Source organism: Plectropomus leopardus, chromosome 20 (assembly GCF_008729295.1).
Source record: "Plectropomus leopardus isolate mb chromosome 20, YSFRI_Pleo_2.0, whole genome shotgun sequence".
Lineage (NCBI taxonomy): Eukaryota > Metazoa > Chordata > Actinopteri > Perciformes > Serranidae > Plectropomus > Plectropomus leopardus.
In genome coordinates, this window is record NC_056482.1 from 23,799,142 (window position 1) to 23,819,532 (window position 20,391).

Below are 20,391 nucleotides of genomic sequence, written 5' to 3' on the forward strand. Positions count from 1 at the left end.
AGCTGTTTCACAAAAAGTTCTGAAACTCTGAGATGTCAATCCTTGAATGAAATAGTAATATAAAATAAAAAAACATGACAAAACGCATATAATTTGTTCAACTACCTCTTCAGCAATAACTTCTGCAGTGTATTGAGCTGCAAGAGTTGCAATTAAGTGACAGCTTCTGTCCCCTCCTGAACCTATCAGCCAAACTGTGCATGGCCTGACTAGAGGGAGGGGCTGTGGAGACTTTATATAACAATGAAAGATGAGTTTGACACAGTCGTGTCAGCAAAATAATCCCTGGCAGCACAAACACAATCAGATGAGCATGCTGGAGTTGTTTGTTAGAGCAAAATAGGAAAAGGGGCACTGAACCCCAGGGTGTTAGCACACTAGCCCGCTCCAGGCAAGGATACTGGAGGGAGGGTGACATCAGCTAAAAATACTGTGACTTTTGGTGCGATGCAGTTACATCTATCCCTGAAATACATAAAATTCAGCACCTTGCTGTGATTAGAAAGTGCCAGCAGGAATAGTGGGAAAAGTTAACTTACGAGCAGGCAAAGGCCACCAGAGCGCCGCTGACCACGATGAAGTCAAGAATGTTCCACAGGTCACGAAAATAGGAGCCGGGATGGAGGAGCAGTCCCAAGTCGATCATCTACAGTGGCAGAATAAATGTAATACAATAACTGAAAAAAATATACAAGCTGGGACAGGAACTCTCTTTGTTTTTAGGCCTCGTCTAGAAACTATTCTGACTTCCCTCCTGCTTAGATCATAAAATTTTTTACAAGACCTTTTTTTTAATATTTAGCACCTTTAATTTTTCAGTGATGCGGAGCATTTATTATCGAAAGCATTTGGAAATCAGATAGAGTGTAATCACAGATAAGAAATGTAATACCACAAACCCGATTAGCAATGCCAGTGATGTGACAATGCTGCCGCCATTGCAGTAAACATTTTTGCAGAACATAACACAACTAGATATCTTTATAAAATTAGGCCTGCAAAATTAATTGCAATATTACCCAAATCGCCAGAGCTGCAACAAGTATTTAAATATTTGAATGCTGAGTGAATTGGTTTGGGTTTCTTTTGAAAAAAAGGGGGGAAGAGGCAATGAGCAATTTGGCCTGAGATGTTCCACAAACTGCAAGATTGTGGATTTGGAAAATGTATATTTTTTAAAAGCTAAAGAAAAAAATTCTAATCTAAAATATTTTGAAGATATTTTTTTTCCTTTTTTATGTCTTGGTGTTTTATGCATATTTTCAGGTAGTTTTCTTGTCCTTTTTACAATTGTTTTTTTTTTAAAGGATAAACCCATGTTACCCAAGGTTTCAGAGGGTTAATGTAACCTAAATGTCTAAAAAAATGTATTTTTAAACTAACAATGAAAACCAGACCTAGAATCCTAAATGTTTTTTGACCTGCAAATGATCAATACCTTGCTCAGCTGGTTTTTGATGATAAAATGAACTTGTACTTCAATTTCAACAACCTCCTCACCTTAATGACCATCTCAAAAGTGAAGACGCCAGTAAAGACATAGTCCAGATACTTGAGAACCTGCAAAAACCGAGAGTGAGAAAACATCCTGTGAGATGACTCATCAGATCCAGTGACAGATGTTTGCAGCTTAAGACACTTTGGAAGTGTGTGTGTGTGTGTGTGTGTGTGTGTGTGTGTGTGTGTGTGTGTGTGTGTGTGTGTGTGTGTGTGTGTGTGTGTGTGAATAGACCAGTTATGCACAACATGTTCCTCTGCCCTGTCAGAGGTCTCAAGCTCTGTCAGCTCTGCACTCCCCTGCGCTAACACAGATTGCCTGAACACCCACACACACACGAATATGCAACACACAACATCACCTCAGATTCCCTCTGTGCTCCTGACTAGAATATGAATTAGTTGTGCTTGTCTGTCAAAGTGCAGAAACTCAAGTCATGCGTCTGTTTGCATGTGTTACCTCCTGATTTCCAACATGGACTTACGTGTCACGCAAAGACATAAAGAGTACAGAAAAGTACTGCCAAACTGGATATGTGCCACTACTGCTGTTTTAACAGTGTGACAGCATTTGACCAACAACTATGCAACTTTCTGCTGTTTCTTCCTCAGTATGGACAAATTTCATGTCTTGTAAGGAAGGCCTTAATAAGTCTAAATGACTCAGTCCAGTCTGTGCACATGTCCTCATGTGCTTGTGAGCGTGCACATTTTCATGCAATACCGGCCCGTATGACTACATTTCTGACAACCACAGTGTGCTTCTAGATGTTTATTTATGAAGTCTAGATGTCAGTCTGACTCACGTTGTTGCGCGGTGCGTTGGCTTGAACAGGGTCCTCGGCTGCCAGAGCGATGCTGCTCATGGTAATGACCATCAGGATGCACATCTCAAAGTAGCGTAGGTTAACCACGTAGTGACACAGCCGCCGCACCCTGCAAGATCACAAAAGTATAAACACACACGAATTTAAAAGTACACACAGAGTAGTGACAGCTTACTCTGTGATGTCCTCCCAGGTGATGTTGTCCAGTAACAGGCCGAGGAGGACACACATACTATGCCATCTCTTAAAACAATGCTAGAAATGGACATGTAGTTCGTGATTCAGGGTCATCTGAGTTTGCAGTGTCTTTTATGGAATCAATGTGTAACAACTTTGAAAGAGCTGCCTCTGTATAAAAAAACAGAGGCAGCTCTTTTGGTGAATTTTCTCTGTTGCCATCAGGGTGTCGTTATGCATTACCTGCTTGTAAAATGAACCGCCATTCAAAATCTTTTATCCCTTCGGCAGTCAGACTTCTAAATTCCCTGTAAGTGTGATACGCTTGTATACAGTGTGGTTAATATTTTACTGTATGCACTTTTGTAATAAATACTGTATGTGTCTATAAGACACTAAAAATACATTTAATAAGATAACTTAATAAAAGAATATTTAATCTGCACTTTCTGGGATAAATAATTTGACATAATTAAAGGTAGAAACTGTATCAGAGGTCTTTTTTAAGTAAGTTTAAATTTTTAATTCTTTCAGTCCCTATGAAGAGTTCATGGGTAAGGAACACAGATCAACTGGTTAATCAAGTGCTTCCTCTCGGCCTCATGTCACAGTGCCTCCACCACTGCATATTTGAACTTTTGCTCACTCATCAAGAAGATCCTTAGGGCACCAACCCCTGATTTTCCATCAGAGCACCATGGCTTCACATTTGAGGGGCTGGCACTCTTCCCAACTGCACTGAGCTATAAACTCCCCTAATGTGTGCTGGAGGTCATGGTCTAAAGCCAACAGAGCTACATCATCAGCATAAAGGAGTAGAGGCACATTAACACATAACTGTTACTCCAGTTATACAAGGACTGGATGGTAGTAACTTATTTTTTAGGGTTTTTTTGGGCGTTTTTGCCTTTATCAGGATAGAACAGCTTAAGCATGAAAGGGGGAGAGAGAAGGGATGACATGCAGCAAAGGGCCGCAGGCTGGAGTCCCACCTGCAGCCGCAGCAGCGAGGACACAGCCTCTGTACGTGGGGCGCCCGCTCTACCAGGTGAGCTAATAGGCACCGCAGGATGGGAGTTACTTCTTAAAAGAAGGGTTTTAACATGAATGCAGGATAAATTAGGCCCGCTACCATAACTGCCATTGTCAACTTATCCTATGATACAAAGACAAAACCTCAATCATTTTGCTGATCTCAATATTGCCCATTATATTTACATGATGCCATGATGCTCCTTTTATTTTTATATTACCTTGTTATTTGCAGCATTATTACCTGATGCTGTCCGTCAGTGCACAACTTGTTTCTGTCTGGCCACGTTCTCAGGTAACGCCGTCTGTGCACGTTGCATGTGGACACACCCGGTGCCATTTGGCTGTCCGCCAGCATAAAATAACAACGTCATGTCAATGACCACGTTCTCATCTGACGCCGTCCAGCCGCATTCTGGTCGGACACGGGAGGTGGCTTTTGGCATCAGGCTCATACGCCGAAAGCACTAACAGAGCGGCACTGTTTGACAAGTTTGGAGTGCGAATGTTCTTACAATACCCAACAAAAGTGCATTATGAAAAGCACGACTCGAGTTCTGATCACCAGGTTATTCTTGGTTTCTCTCATATGAGAATTTGGGTCTCCCAGCAGAACTGTGGAGTCGCCAGTTGGCAGCAGCTTCTCCTGGACGACACCCAGCCATGCTGAGAAGGCCAGAAACTCCAAACTGCACAAACAACTGTTGTCATGAAGGGAAAACACAGGAGAGTTGTCACTGTGGCGAGTATTTGATCTTCTGTTATGATGATTACAAACTAAACAGTACTTAAACAGTGTTTGCACTACAGAGCAATGTACCAGGGTGGATATTTGATTGGCCACCTGGAGGCTGCAGTCAGTCTGACGACTTTCTTCTCAGAGACACACACTTTTCACTGCAGAGGACCATCTTGATCCCCAGGGAAAACCTCAATACACAGTTGGTCAGCTGGAGTCTTGCAAGTGTCACAACACCCATCTCCTGAAAATAGGAGAGTCCAGCCGCTGTCACTGTGATTCCAGAGCCAATGCTGTGCTGTGAGTTAAGCTCAATTTGATCTCACTGGTGTTGCTCAATCTGCCGCGCCGGCTGTGTTCCCTCACTACCACAGAGAAGACATTCGACATCCTGATAACCACTTTTTGTAGCCAGGGGGTCAGTCCACCACGTACCCACGCTGCCTGCTGCCTAACGGCAACGCTCCAGACTCCTACACCTTAATAAGTGGTATTTCAGATCAATATACATGTTGAAATTGAATTTTGCACGTCATCTTTCCTTGTCTGTCAGTATTATTGATTTTTGTGTAATGATTTTGTACATTGCCACAAATATATAGGCTTTAAGTAATGAAGGCATCAGATAAGTGTTTTTTATCAACTTTCTGCTGCTCTTAATTCAACTCAAACTATCAATCTTATTTCTCTTCACGCCCCTCAGTCACCTCACGGTTATGACTTACGGGTTTGTTTGCCCGAAGACGAACATGGAGCTGTAGGGGAGGATCTGCCGAGGCCCATTAGCCGCTTCCTCCTCCTCCAGGTCTTTCTTCTCCTCACTGAGTCGGAAGTTGTCGCAGTCAATGTTGTTCACTGGTGTGGAAAGATAAACACACTCATTAGCTCATAGAAGCACACACATTAGTAAAAATTATCTCTTTTCAATGCATTCAAATTACAGGCAGTTAGTCTATATAGTTTTATGATTGTATAAAATGTCTCATCAATAACTTGAATAATTGGACATTTCTCACTGCAGGATATAAACTAAAGATGACAGATCATACAAAAAACAAACTCACACTACTTGAGTAAAAATAAAGCAGCTGTTCATGGTGACAACGAAACAGCTGCTTCATTTTTCTTCAAACCTGGGCTGATAGTTTGGTAGTTTTTCAGCTTAAAAAAATAGCAACGGGAGTTACAGAATACCTGCAAAAGTAATTCCCAACAGCTTTAGCTGTACTGCGGGTTTAGAGCTAATTAGCAAATCTTAGCATGCAACCACACTCAGCTAAGACAGTGAACATATGGTGAACATTATACCAGGTTAGCACCAGCATGATGCTGATATTAGTATTTAACAAAAAGCATCACTATGTTTCCACTCATTAAATCCATATAGTCTAGTCTAGTTTAAAAATAAACTCCAGACATAGGTTTACTTTGTTTTTAGGTTTACTTTCTTCAGTTTAGGCAACAAAAGTATGTGGTTACATGGTTCGGTTTAGAAAAAAAGGATCATAGTTTATTTATTTGTTTATTATGAGGATCCCCATTAGCTGACGCCTTGGTGACAAGCTAGTCTTCCTGGGGTTTCATCCAGAAGGTGGCTTATACATTGAGCGAGCTCAGAGTAGAGCTGCTAATCCCTCGCATCGAAAAGGGCCAGTTGAGGTGGATCCCGCATCTGATAAGGATGCCTCCTAGGCATCTCCCACTGGAGGTGTTCCAGTCACGTCCAACTGGTAGGAGGCCCCATGGCAGACCCAGAACACGCTGGAGGGAGCACATATCTCGTCTGGCCTGGGACCGCCTGGCACACACTTGCATACTACACTATGTTGTTATCAAAATTATTCAGTTGACTTTTGGTTTCCCATGGGACAAAAACAGCTTTCTCCTGGGTGAAAGTCCTGACTTTGTTGGACCCACTTCCCCTCCTGCCCACCTTTTAGGAACTTCTTGCTCTTTATACAACGGCAGCTACTCTGAAGGTCAAAACATGATACCGTGCCTCTTTGGCGTCAGTAGTGGACAGCTGACCAAGTGCTGGTATTTAACAAGTTGGGAGTGAGACTGGGTTGCCTTATATGCCAATATTTTACTCATTAATGTCTTTGCTGAGATCTGGGTCTGTGGTGACTTTCTTAATTAGCCTTAATTACCTTTAATGACTTACTCTGCCGTAAAGTGATGACTGGTGGGGTTTTAATCCAAAACAAATAATGTCCGAAACTTCAAAAGCAAAACTTTTCCTTCAATTTTCCCAGTCCTTGCTCACTTGATGAGATAATGGCGTGCTGTACTCACTGGGTATGATGGTGGTTTCTCCCGGCGGGGCGGTGATGGTGACAGGGATGTGGATGGCGTTGCTGTTGAGGCCGGCCTGGCTGGCCCTGGTGGAGTTCTTCTGGTTGTCAGCATCCTCTTGCTTCTCTCCAAGACTCAGGCTACTCCGCATCGGCTGCATCGGACTGGAGGCGAGGCCGTCCTCCTCAGCATCTGGCTGCCTCTCCCTGGGGGAAGAGATGTGTATCTTATCATAGGCATCATTATACTCTGCTCTCGGGGTGCTTCAAGCTTTTTCTGACAAATGAGATCCATACGAGAAAGTTTTCCGTCCTCCTGGGAAACAGACCGCAGCTTATGTGGCAAAAAAAAAATTCAACTTCTATCCAAACACAGTTATATGGTGTTTATGTATAACAGCAGACAGCGGCAAATTGTGTATTTTTCTGACTATAGCTGACACAGTGTCTTAGAATATGAAAGTTTAAAAAAAATCCTCTTGAGAATTAATTAAGCCCAGTCAGATACAGGCCAAATCAGAGAGCTGTCAAGCTGTAGATAGCTGTTTAGATGATGTTATGACATGCCACTGTTACGCCTATGAACAAATCTTCAAAACAGGCAATAAAGATAGAAAATGAAGCAAGATTCTGCAACTGCAGGTCTGTTTTATAACCTCAAATGTGTTCAGAAGTAACTTTTGGAGAGTTAACAAACACTTGATTTGATGATTCCAGATCAGCCAGCAATTGCAAATCACAAGTACAGTGATGGCAAATAAGTGCTAATAGACTGCTGTGTTTGTCCAATCAGACACAGAAAGGATTGTTGTTAAAGGTGCAGTAACATAAGCCTTCTGTTCATTGAAAATGCAGAGCGATCTGAAACTGTAAAGTTTTTAAGAGTGCTGCTGCTTTTTGTATTCTGGTAATGTAATGCTGTACTTTTAAAAAACACTGTTTTGTACTCATACTAAGTGTGAATAGTTTAATGCAAAGGATAATAATTAATGTCACCAACAACATCAGAAACATTTTGATTTATAGATTATATGCAGTCTTTACCTGTGACTCTTGGTTCCATTTTTGTTTCTCTTACAGTCGTCTCCATCCAGTGTGGACTGAGCTCGGACCATACGGGAGCAGCGTCCCTTCCTCTCTCCGTTACTATCCCCTCCTCCTCCTCCTCCCTTCCCCCTGCGTTCCCCCTGCGCTCCATTTGCTATCATCCCGTTTCCCTCCTTTGGTGGACGATGGGAGTGATGATGGCGATGCCCCCTTTCTTCTCCTCTGAAGTCATTGGCGTCCTCCTCAGGAGAGCCGGCCTGGTGATGGAGCCTGTGTCCTCCGTCACGGCTGTGGCTGCTGTCCCCCCTCCTCTCTTTCGCCTGGGCGCCATCCGTGTTGTGGTCTCTGCTCCGGCTGTGATGGGTGTGGTGCCTCCCTCCCCGGCCTTCACCTCCGTCCCTGCTCTCGCCGTTCCTGTCACGGTGCCGGTGATGCTTCCTGGTGTGCGAGTGGAAGTTATCGTCCCCCGCCTCCTCACGTCCTCCTTCAGAAGACCTGCTGGGTTTGTCGCCGTTCTTGGCCTCCACCACGAGAGGTCGGTCCAGGTGAGTCTTCATGTCAGGATGGAGGTGGAGGGCGGAGGACATCTGGAGGCGCTCCTCGGGGTCCAGCTCGTTGAACAGTGCCTCGCTGCTTGTCCTCATGTTGTGTCTCCTCAGCTGGTTGGTCCTCTGCTCCCACACGGACATGGCCTTCGCTGAGCGCTGCTGCTCCTTACTGCACACAGGAATCAAACCCACAGAAGACATCATGGGAGAAGGAAAAACAATAGTAACATTTTATATTCTCGACTTTATGAGTTATTTTTTTCATATGGAGTTCACTGTCTCATCCATAGCCACACAATCTTCCTCTAATAACACCACATTTTTCATTATCTAATCTTAATCCCATAACTGAGTGCAGTAAGTAAAAAACAGACACAAGCTGGTCTATGGATGCATCAGCACAGATGTTCACCATGGTAAAGCTTTCACTTACCATGCTTGAGGGTTATATGGAGAAAGTAGCTCAAATCCTCCATAGCAAAAAAAGTTTATGTGTTGCTTAGTTGTTATATTATCTTGTCATGACATGACCTGATTATGAGGTCTGTTTTTATTTCCAGTCATCTACACTGAGATCACTGAGATCTTCCCACATGTCAGGCAGAAAATGGAATCCTCTGTGATAAACTTTTAACCAAAATAATGAGAAGAATAAAAGTTTGACTCCATGAGGTGATTTTATTTAGGTGTTTTATACTGATTTCACCTGTGCCAACTGTGAGTTGTGCGGTAAATTCAAGTAATGTTAAGTAAGTTTTTAACGCTACTCTGAATGACTTACCCACTACTCCTTTGTTTGGATGTGGAAAAGTTCCCAAGACAAAATATCTCTGACAATATTTTTTGTAACTGGTGCTCAGTAAAGTAACGTTAGTTTTTCACGGTTCTTTCCTGCAACTAGATTGAACGCTATCAGATTTGTCCCAAGAAGGTGGATCATCAGGAGTATTTAGCACTGACTGGCTGGAAATGGGAAAGCATTACCTGAGTCCAAGTAAAATCACACCGCCCTTTTGTTAAGTGAGTTGCAAGTCGTTTTTGACTTGAGTCAAGTTGAGTGGCAGCAGCGTTTAACACATCACATTTTAAGGCTTCCTACTCAGTGAAGGTTCAAACGATTGATGTACAGCAAGCTTTCAATGGATTTCAGAAATGCATACATCAGCCTAAAGTTGGTTTAATATACTAAAGTGAACTACATTCTGTCAAAATGAAATGTTAATATATTTGATTCAGTGTAACAAATCTGAAACTATGCTGTTTAAATAGTAAAAGACATCACAGTTCAGTCTTTAAAACTAAAACATCTATTTTGTCCTTCCTAAACACTCCTCAGCACTAGTCTTAAGGCTTGAATTCACAGCATTTGGGTAGATTAAGTGGCCCTCGTTGCCCTTTAAAGCCCCTTTTGATTGTAAAAATAAATTCATAACTGATGGAACAACATTAATTGACTATTTCTGCTTGGTGTACCTGTTACATATGAGACTTTAAAGAAAGAGTCACATTTTTCTAACTACACAGGCATGCCCATATGCACACTGAAAGAGATAATGGTTGCTGTCCTTGCTCTTTATGTCCATACAGGCTATGGATAAGAGAAAAAACTAAACAAAATCCATAGTCTGTCTGTGCAAAAATGCATTCAAAAGTTTGATATTACAAGTCTTCAGAAGTCCGCGTTTAACAAATCAAGTGGGTATCTCCCAAAGTAAGTCTTTTAGCACGAAATTCCCTCTTTGTGTTCCAAAGACTGTTTGCTTGCTAAGCCACGGCAGATGGAATTTAGTACTAAAAATACCCACTCAGTCTGCTCAAGTCTCATATTAGCATCAGCTGAACTATAGAATTCATTTTTGCACAGTACCGTGGATTCTGTCCCTGTATTTAACACTGAAATTGCTTTAAGAAGAGATTTCTCTGCAGGGTGTAAGGAGAAGATGAACAATCAAAGCAAACAATAACTGGTTAATGTACATATGGGCGTGTGAGTGTTGTATAAAAATGAGAACTTATCTTTTAATAGGGCAACCATCTACCATGACAACCCTCATTACACTGCTAAATTAATTAGAGATGGTGCCGATAAGTCAGACAATCACAGGGGATATTAAAATGTCAGTTATCAAAATAAACGTGTCAGAACAAAACCAAAACCAACTGTCAGAGCCTGAGCGACAAAGGAACAACAAGGATGTGCCAGCACAAATGAAACCTATTGTATAGTATGTCTGTGTTTCCACAAGACAAAGTCAGGAGAAAAGCCAACATTACAGAGGATAAAAACAGCAAAAAGAATGTAACTGCAATCAGTAGGATGACAAATCTGCCTAAGTGATTTGGCGTGAGGCTTTCAACACTGCATATAGTTACTACACAGTCAATCTATGTAAAAATCACTATGTTATTAGTGACACTGCTTATAGGCAGGACATTCACTGTGCTTAAGCAGCCATTTTGGCTATTGTCAGGCCATTAAATGGCTATTATCAGTGGTTACTGGGAGAGAAGAGTGGTGCATACATCAAACAAACACAGGACTTTCACCCAGGAGAGAGGCTTTTGTGCCCCGTGTAAAACCAAACATCAAAGTTGAATTATCAACGGTTGATTTAACTGATGTACTATGATATTTTCCTACACCTAACCATGTAATGTTTAGCGCATTAACCCCGCAAAAGTGAAAGTAAAATGAAACTGTGGCAATTTTGTTAAGATGGATGTGCAAATGGACATTCAAATGGCCTAAACTAGCACCTCTCAACTAGCTAATGACCCAGAGGCAAAGGTGGACTCACCCCTTCCCCACTGGATATTACTCCTCTTCACTGGTGAAAAGTCTCTGCAAACTTTTTGTTGCTATCTTTACTCAGAAAGATTCGTTCAGCCGGTTAGTGCAAGCAAACACAGCAGCAGCATCTAATATCCGACACTGAGCCATTAAATGCCCTCCCTGCTGGTTAACGGGATGATTGGTTAAAAATTAGAAATTAGCAGCTATCAAAAGTTGTAACTGCCTGACATGTGATGCGGCACATCTCGCTAACTTTGCTGGCATGCAAGTCGACTGAAACTGATATTATCCTTAAATTCAGTTTGACTCATGTCATGTGTAAATGGAGCCAGTATGACCAACATGCTATGGGTGATGGTCATTCCTGGGATGTAACATTGTTAACAGGTCCCTGGGTTGAGAAGGAATATGGTCAGAGGTCACACTAACGGGTGAAATGTGATTTCTTTCTGAAGACATGAAAACAATCAAAAACACCATCAAAAATCCTTTGATGTGTCCGTATTTCCATCTACCATACGTGAAGGCATTGCATACTGCTTCTGCACAGTATGATTTATTTACATGGGGCTTTATGGGTTAGTTTAGTTTGCTCCATCTGGTCACCTGTACCTCAAGATTCGTCGGGCGGGGGAGGAGTAGACAGAATAACTCCTAAAAGACAGACAGAAGACACAGAGGACACAGGACAGGTATCCACAGACAGGTGAGCTATAGACAGGAAGTGTTAAATGTTCACAGAAAGGAAAGAGAGGGATGCTGAGACATTTTAAGAAAGCACATGTACATGGTGACAAACACACAAGAAGGGCGGTGTCTAAGAAATTACAGTCAGTTCTGGCAGTAAAATAGTGTCATCTCAAACAGGTGATGTTGTTAAATAAGCGTCTCTGGCCTTCCATCTGCACTTTCAATTGATTGAGACAACAGATCGCCGGGCAGCGGAGCAAACTTACAGCTGGAAGTTTAATTTTGGCCTCGGCTCTTATTGTCTTTTAAAGTGATGTCCTGGGGTCTGTGATAACAAACAGACTGGAAATGTCAAACTGCCTGCGGTGATGGCAACGCTCAGAGAAAATTAAACATTTATACACAAATTATTCACATCAGAGAGCGCAGAGAGGAAGATGAATTACTGTGGAGGCCAACGCAGAGGAGCTGCAGCCATCAACAAAGTACACAGCGGCTGGTTCAGACCAGAGTGTGTTTATGTATCAGCGATTTACGCTTAAAATTACACCCAGGCTGGCCTCATAGCTTCAACTGTGCTGTTATTGAGCTATTTACATGTAATTGTGTTTTTCTGCTCTGTGAGGCACTTTGTGATGGCTTGTTTTTTATATTATAATCAAAAATACATTTAACTGTACCAGCAATGAAGACATTTAGTTTTATGGAGGTCCAGAGGAGAAGAGGAGAGGATAAAAGAGAGGAGATGAGACAAGGGGAGGAGGAGAAACAGGAGAAGAGAGGAAAGAAGGAAGCAGTGCACACAAGAAAAGAGGAGGAAAGAGAAAATGAAGATAAGAAACGAGGAAAGGAGAGGATGGAAAGAAACGGAGAGGAGAGCAGATGATAACCAGAGAATAAATAGACAGGGACAGAAAAAGAGAGAAGAGGAAACAAAGAGAAGAAAGGAGAGCAACAAAGAAAAGTAGAGGGGAGGAGAAGAAAAGAGACAAAGAAGAGGAGAGAGAGAATATAAAGAGAAGAAACAATTTGAAAAAGGAGGACAGAAGATAAACAAAGAGCTGAAAAAAACAGAAAGAAGAGAGGAGAAAAACGAGTACATGAGAGGAGAGGAGAGCAACCATGAGAGGAGAGGGGAATAGAGGAGAGGAGACAAGGAAGGAAGGGGAGGAGAGGAGAGGAGAGGAGAGGAGAGGAGAGGAGAGGAAAGGAGAGGAGAGGAGGAGAATATTGTAACGGAGAGTGATAACTCACGGTGACTGAATGCTGTTGATGGACGACCTGCGAGAGATTGCATCTCGATTTTGCTTTACAAAACTGTACATGCAGAACAAAAACAAAAGGAAAATGAGACACAAATCCAAAGGGGACAGGTGGACTGTGTGTCTTTCAGTCTGTCCACCTGTCCCCTCCTGTCTTACAGTAAAGGACTAAATTGTGCAACTAATTCAATAACACAACAGCAACAAAAGCGTGTTCGTCAGCAGAGACATTTCTATAATGACAAAAAACTGAAACTGAAAACAGTTCAGGAGTTTCATTCCAAAACAAGAAAAGCACGAGTTACAACTATTGAAATGATCATTTAATAGTAAAAAAAAAAATAATGTAAGTGTTTTTAATATATTTTGATTGTAAATTGAGATTTTATTTTTAAAGGCTCTTGTAATTTTGTAATGAAACCCTGCATTTCTCTGAAACAGCACACGTAATGCACATAAAACAGTTCATTTAAAATAAAGGCAGTTGTTTGTGAGCTCACCCTGTTCAATGTACAAATTAAAATATTCTGACAAATGTGGGGAAAAAAAGCACAAAATCACATACGATAAGAGTGATGACAGTGAAAAGGGGAATGATTGAAAAAGTTAACCAGTGATTTTACAATCTTTGTTAACATATGTATTAGTTTGTTTTATATACATGGAGATACAAACTATTTTTTTTACTTATTAGGAGAGACCGGAGGCAATTGTAAAATTATTTGGTGTTGTTGTCTTTTGCCTGAGTTAAATGTTGTCAAAGGTTTTGTGATCTGAGGGATATTGTAATAATTTTGTATAATGTAATTTAAACACTTACATTATTATCAAACAGCATTTATCAAGTTTCAGGTCAGATATGTCGACCACCACTTTTACTCTGTCATATATTAGTAAGCTAATTAAAATTAGTTTTCTAAGTTGTATATACAGATGGACAGCATGACAGCCCCCCAAAAGTGAAGCCAAAACATCTTGATCGCCCCCTGGTGGCTGGCTGCAGGATAAGTCATAAACCCCACCCCTTGCATGTTTGAAAAGGACATGGACCAAGCTAGAAAATTAAAGCGCATGCCAATAATGTTTTTTCCAAAGATGGTTTCTATCTTTCTCAGTCATTCTTATCACCCTGATTTATACTCAAGTGTTAGTTTTTTTTTTTGATATATTTGGTTTTAATCCGTTTTTTGATGCTATAAAAAGGGTTAGAGGTCATGATTGATCAGATGTGTTCCTGATCAATAGTGCTGCTTGCAGTTAGGTGGATGGATGAATGAGTACTGTAGTAGTAGTAATGAGTACTCGAAACCACAAAGATCACTACTGCACAGACTCTGGCTCCAAATGATGTCACCAGTGCAAGATGACATGAGCTGCATCCAGGATATTTTGCCTTTATTTTTATAAAGTGGAAGGTATTATGGTTCGTGACAAATAATCTCTATAAAAAAAGTAATTTATGTAGTGCCATATGTAAAACTCAGATCTAGGCTGTGTTAGGAACAGCTGCTGCCACCGGCTCTTGATCACTTTGTACATTTGAACTGACCTACTTCTTACTGAAGATGACGGCAATTAAGGAGCAAGTGTGAACCACAGATAATCACTTTGTCGAATGAATAAAGGGCTGTGTGAAAATGCATGTCACACAAAGAGCTGCAGAGAGTTATACATCACACCATCAAATCTATCTGGAGTGAGTAAAATGTGCAGACAAGGTGCATTATCATTTTTTTTCTCACATTAACCGAGCAGACGGGTATAGATGGGCAGACTTTAACCTCCATTATTACATATCGCAGCTATAACTCACTGATGGGGATGAAAACGCTCCGTTTTATCACCAGCTTCCTCTTGACAAGACTCATAATTTCAGCGTTCATCTAGGCTCTAAAAATAGGTTGAATTTGGAGGCGCAATTAATTTTCGTGTTGACTCGAGACCCCACATCTGCCAGTCCCTGGCTTGTGGCGCAGAGGGGGCGGGCCAAAAGTTTTTGCATGACAGGAGCGATCTTGGTTTATAAAGACATCCCTGTCATTATCATATTAGAGAAGATGGTAACTTCTGACAGTGAAGATTAAGGTTTTCTTCTTTCTTGTTAAGGACTCATGTTGGATCTTTCCTAAAGTTTAACATTACTTTTTGCAACTAAATAAGGTATTTAAAGTTAGATGTCTTTAAGTGGGGAACAGGCATGTGTATGTGAAAATAATTAAAAAAGTAAAAAAGAAAGAACATAAAAACTGCAGATGGAAACTAACATGTATTGTCGACTGGAGCTTCGTTTATTGCTTCTACTATTGAAGAAGGTCGACATTGGGGTGTAATAAATGAAGCAACACCATGGGAGCACTCACACAGTGTGAATAAATGAGAAGTACTTCAAACACAGTGTGTATATACACAGACATTTCAGACTGAGAAGGAGGAACATACAGATGGACGACACACTAAAAGACAACGGGAAATTGACCTCCTGTGTTGGTGATCAGAGCTGCTGTCAGAGGAAAGAGATGCTATGAAACTTACGCAGTGATTGAGATGTTGGCAGCTGACATCGGGCTGACTTCCTTCACCTCTAAAGCCTTCTGCAGGGCGAGCTTCTTGTTGGCTGCCTCCTCCTGCTCCTCTTCATCCTTTAGCCAGTGAGAAAAAATCATGCTAACTGAAAATACAGTACATACTGAAACCCTCTGCACATGCAGGCTTTTGTCAGGTGTTGGTGTTTCACTGTGAAGTACCAAAAATGACAACATAAAAACTTTTATGTTGTGTTCATGTGTCTTTAAAAGACCCAGCCTACCTTTGTCAGCTCTTGTGCATTTGCGAGGTTATCGACAGCGATAGCCAAGAAGACATTCAGGAGGGTGTCTGAATAACAACAGGACTCAGGAAAAGTGCAGATTTACAGTATGCATGTTTATCCTGTGATGAAATACGCAATGATTTTTAAAATGGTGATTTGGTGGATCAGTCAGACCAGTTGTTTTCTTCAGAGCAGAATACTGAAAATTGCAGCTGATTGTGCACATTTATCAAGAGACTGAGAATAACACAGTCCTAACTACAGTTCTAATAAGAAATTGATTATTGAAATTGTCTGTGGGGCCCCAGGACCTGAATCTCTGAAGTCATTTTCAGTATTTTTTGGGGGGAAAGTAAATCAAATGACCACAAAGAGATACAAAATAACTATAAGGAGACACAAAATTACCACAAAAAAAGGCAAAAGGGTCACAAGGAGAAACAAACAGTGATACGTTTTTCCATGTTTTTGAAAAAAATCTGGTTCAGGTTTTAAAGGGTAAAATAAATGTTGGACTACTGCTACCCTGTGACAAAAATATCCTTTATATCAATATCAATAACCCTTGCACTGGAGATATTGTATCTTACCAACCTAAAGTAAGCTTGCCATGGGCTCTCTATCCATCCAGGAAAAACCCTCCTCAAGATGAAGGTTTTCAGCAACAAACTGATGAACAAAACTGTCAGTATGTTGTTTGTGTGTCCAATACTCTTTTTAAATGGCGTGTAATGACAACTGCGGCTGCTTGTAGGGTGTTAAACTTTCAGGTTGTTTCCCAGATCCATAAAAATTCAAGATATTTTAGCAATTTTACCTGAAACTGGGGAATCTAAGATCTGAATATTAAAAGTTCCAAAATTAAGTACACTCAATAAGGAGAAATTTTCAGACCAAATTCTCCCTCAAGGCAAAGTAAAAAATAAATCTCAAAGCTGATCACACCTGGAAAAAATGAACACCATTTTCAACCTAAAACCGTTTTCACCTTTTGGTCCCACTTCGTCTGACTGAATGCAATTTTAATTATGCCAAAGAGGATACAGTTTCCAAAAAGAGTGAGGACGATGAAGTAGACGGAGGAGAACATGCCGCGGCGAACTCCTCCTTGAGACTCGATCCCGTGGTACATGACGGCGTTCCAGTCCTCGCCAGTCAGAATCTGAGGAAGAAAAGAGAGTTTGAACAACACAGAGGACACGGCGGCTTGTAAAGCCCCGTGCAAATCTCACCAAGTGTAGAATTAAATTACTTTACAGAGTGAAGGGTTATGAGCACAGACTAATTGAAGGATTATCAGCGAGCTCATTAGGGGACAGAAGGTACACAGACCAGTCATTCGCTCTAATTAAAATGGCTGATAACAATCTTTCTTTTTCCATGAAGTCAATATTCTCTCTTATTCAGATGGTGTGAAGTGCACCTTATGTGTGTGTATGTGTGTGTGTGTGTGTTAGTGTGAGTGTGCAGGTGTGTGTAGAGGAATCCTACCTGGAACACAGTGAGGATGGCTGCTGGGAAGGTATCAAAGTTTGTTGTTGGCGTCTCCTCTTCAAAGTTAAACCTAAAAGAATCAGAACATTATTTCAAAGAGAGGAAAAGGTAAAATAAAACTGTAGTCCCAGTCAGATCTTAATGGCATCTACCTGCAGTTCAGGAGAAGACACAGAGAAAAGTGCATTTATTTATTTTAAAAATGAAGAAACCACTTGGGTTAAAAGTGTTAGAGGCTTGTTGCTGAAAGGTTACTTTTAAGTTATTTCAGCTTGGATCTTATTTTTGTAGTTTTGTCTATTATTCCTACCAGCGATAATAATACCAGGGCAGAAGCAGCAAATTACTCATGTTACTGTAATTTATTTCCAAAATTCTGTAATTTCACTGACGTATTTTTCATTTCGAGTTTGCACATCACTACATTTCACATCATTATTGTATTTCAGCATAGGCTGAAAAAGGTTCCATTTACCATGATTAGTCACTGATTTAATGCAGCACCCCATGAGCATATAAAAAACCTAAATCAGCCACACCCACAGTGTTGTATAACTAAAAGCCTGGGCAGGGATGCATTGTAGGAGCAGGATTCTGGGCTTAAAGATAGTTTCCACTCACTTAGATGAAAACTGCTCACAGAGCACATAAGCCAAAAAAGTTTCTCCTTTCACGTCGTGTTTCTCCCACTTTTTTAATTGTTGGTCATTTTTGTTGACTCATCTTTTTCATGTTTAATTCCAATAAAGCTACAGTGAGGAGGCAGTTTCTTTCTTTTTGTTGATCTGCTGTATGCACAGGTGGCAAAGAGCCCACCACTAAAAAATGAATCTATTGTTGGACATAAGACTCTGTGGTGATGCTGTTTTGCTCGTGCATCTTGATATGTTAATGTACCATATTTTAGCCTAACGGTACTTTTTACTTAAATAGCTCAAAAATATAGCATTATCATCATTACACAGTCTCCATTTCTAGCTGTAAATTAAAATATAATGCAGTAATATTTACTTTGACTACAATTAAACTGCAGCTGGGTATCATTTTAAAAAATACAATACTAGTGCCAACACCAGTAAGTTTGTGTTAGCTTGTGCTACCAACGCAGATGTTGAACTCATCTTTTAAGTGTGATTACGGAGACAGCAGCAATAGAAAGTTTGTTTATTTGTTGATCAGCAGGGACCAACCCCTGGTGCAAAAAGGATCAAATGCAGGCATCATTTTACTGACGACCTTTCAATACTACATAGTATTGGGTAATTTCGGTTGATACCTTGCAGTTATTGAGTACCACTACCCAGCCCTAATTCTAACTGCTAATATCATAAAGTATGTTTCTGAACTGTAAAGTAGTTAGTAGACAATTTTACATGTGCGCTCACAGTTTTACATCAAATTAGAGTGGTTTATATAATCTGCCAGAATTGCTGTGCTGTCCGATTATCTGACTGCTGGTTTTTCTTGGATTTGTTGATGCCAGATCAAAACAGTTAACGCTGTGAGTACAATGTTATCAAAATGGTTAGAAATTATGGAAAAAACCCAAGTTTTAGAAAAACTGAGTTATTCTCGATTAATCAAAAGCCCAACCCAAAACTAACCTTTACTCTAAAACCATCAGCACATGTCTAAAACTCACATCAGTCCTCACAGACAGAAGTAGAACACAAGAACATCAGAGCGGCTTTTTTCAGGTTCCTTCACAGCTTCAGGTAGAAACTAATATATTCACAGATGAAGGGAGTTGTCTTGTATTGATAATGGATGAGACAAAGGGAGAGGGAGAGAAACATGCAGTAGCAGGAAACACCAGGGAGCCACGGCTCCAACTTTCAAGTCCAAAACACACTGCCTCTGCAGCTCAGCGCTGCCTCATGTGACAAGTGTCATATGCACAAAAAAAGAAGGCACTGTGATGAAGCATGTCAACAAACCCACAGGGAATATTAACCCTCTAATACAATACAAATACAGTAAATCTGGAGTGATGCCTGGATTGAGGAAGTTTTTCTTCTTTTGGTTGATTCCCTACAAGAGCCGATTTCTGCTTACCAGGAAAGGTCTTTTTTAATTTTTTTTTTAATATTCATAACACAGAATATTGGTTGCACATGGGAATCTGGGGATCTGAGTTTCTCCATGTCCGCTGTGACAGCTACATCACCACAGAAGACGACGTGCTAGCTGACAAGTGAGGAAAATCAAAGTAGCCTGGATATTTCAGCCAAAGGAGCAAATCTGAAAAAAAAAAATGATTTCCAGAGTGTCAGTGTTTCAGCACCTTAAAACTACAGCTGTGTGTCTGAAGCGGGTTCATGTGGAGTATCAAACAGACAGCAGTCTTGACACATCCTACAGTGCCAGTATGTTTTGGGCTCAACACACTAGCACTCCTAAATGAAAAGCTGAACACACTTCAACACAAGGAAAAGACAGTGACAGAAAACACAATGTTAGAAAAACCCAATGAAGAGTTAATGAATGAATGAATGAATTGAGGGAGATTTTATCTCTGCAATGTGAAAGGCTTGAATTATGATGTTAGTGTCATCTTTTTCATCTTTTTTCAAACAACTTGGAAAACTACTAACAAAACAAATACTGGAAGACAGGACTAATTGATTCAAAGATAAATGAAATATTCTACCAGATTAGACCAGATACAGCCATCTAAACCCAAAACTCCTGGTCTTATACAAAACTAAAACACTTTTGGTATTTGGGTATTAAGCTCCCTATAATCGCACAGATATATGGCAGCACATATAAAGATTTTTTTTGTGTTAATTTGGGATTTTTCTTTAAAGTTAATGGTAGGGTCCAACCTATTCACACATGCACACTTTCTACAAACAAGATCAAAATCTTTTCAGAAAAACCCCAAATGACCCAACAAACCTGCCAAAACCTGAATCCGTGGTCTTGAAACTGAAGAAGACAACGAGAAAATGACACAAGAATGTGTAAGGATGGGTTGGTCATTTAACTAAAAACTGATGATCATTGATTATTTTAAGAGTGAGTTCATCTTGTAAAGAGGCATGAACAAGAAACATTTGGGGCTGCACAGAAGGAGGAAATATCAAAAAATTGAGACAAAAGTCATTAACTGGGGTGTGAGATTCATATGTGGGCTTTGTTTTTGTGAGGCAATGCTACCTTGCACAAACTTAAATAA

General features: G+C 40.6%; 1 protein-coding gene across 1 annotated transcript in view; it reads right to left on the bottom strand.

The window, feature by feature from the left end:
• The window catches only part of cacna1bb (calcium channel, voltage-dependent, N type, alpha 1B subunit, b), a 178,134-nt gene that overhangs the window by 51,363 nt on the left and 106,380 nt on the right, over positions 1-20,391 (bottom strand). Inside the window, exons 15-25 of the mRNA XM_042509241.1 lie at positions 17,208-17,280; positions 16,761-16,878; positions 15,714-15,781; positions 15,440-15,546; positions 12,900-12,962; positions 7,611-8,330; positions 6,568-6,773; positions 4,998-5,127; positions 2,304-2,433; positions 1,501-1,560; positions 540-646 (exon numbers count right to left, since the gene is read on the bottom strand). Of these exons, the coding sequence (XP_042365175.1) occupies positions 540-646; positions 1,501-1,560; positions 2,304-2,433; positions 4,998-5,127; positions 6,568-6,773; positions 7,611-8,330; positions 12,900-12,962; positions 15,440-15,546; positions 15,714-15,781; positions 16,761-16,878; positions 17,208-17,280 (1,782 nt within the window). The remainder of the gene's footprint in view (positions 1-539; positions 647-1,500; positions 1,561-2,303; positions 2,434-4,997; positions 5,128-6,567; positions 6,774-7,610; positions 8,331-12,899; positions 12,963-15,439; positions 15,547-15,713; positions 15,782-16,760; positions 16,879-17,207; positions 17,281-20,391) is intronic.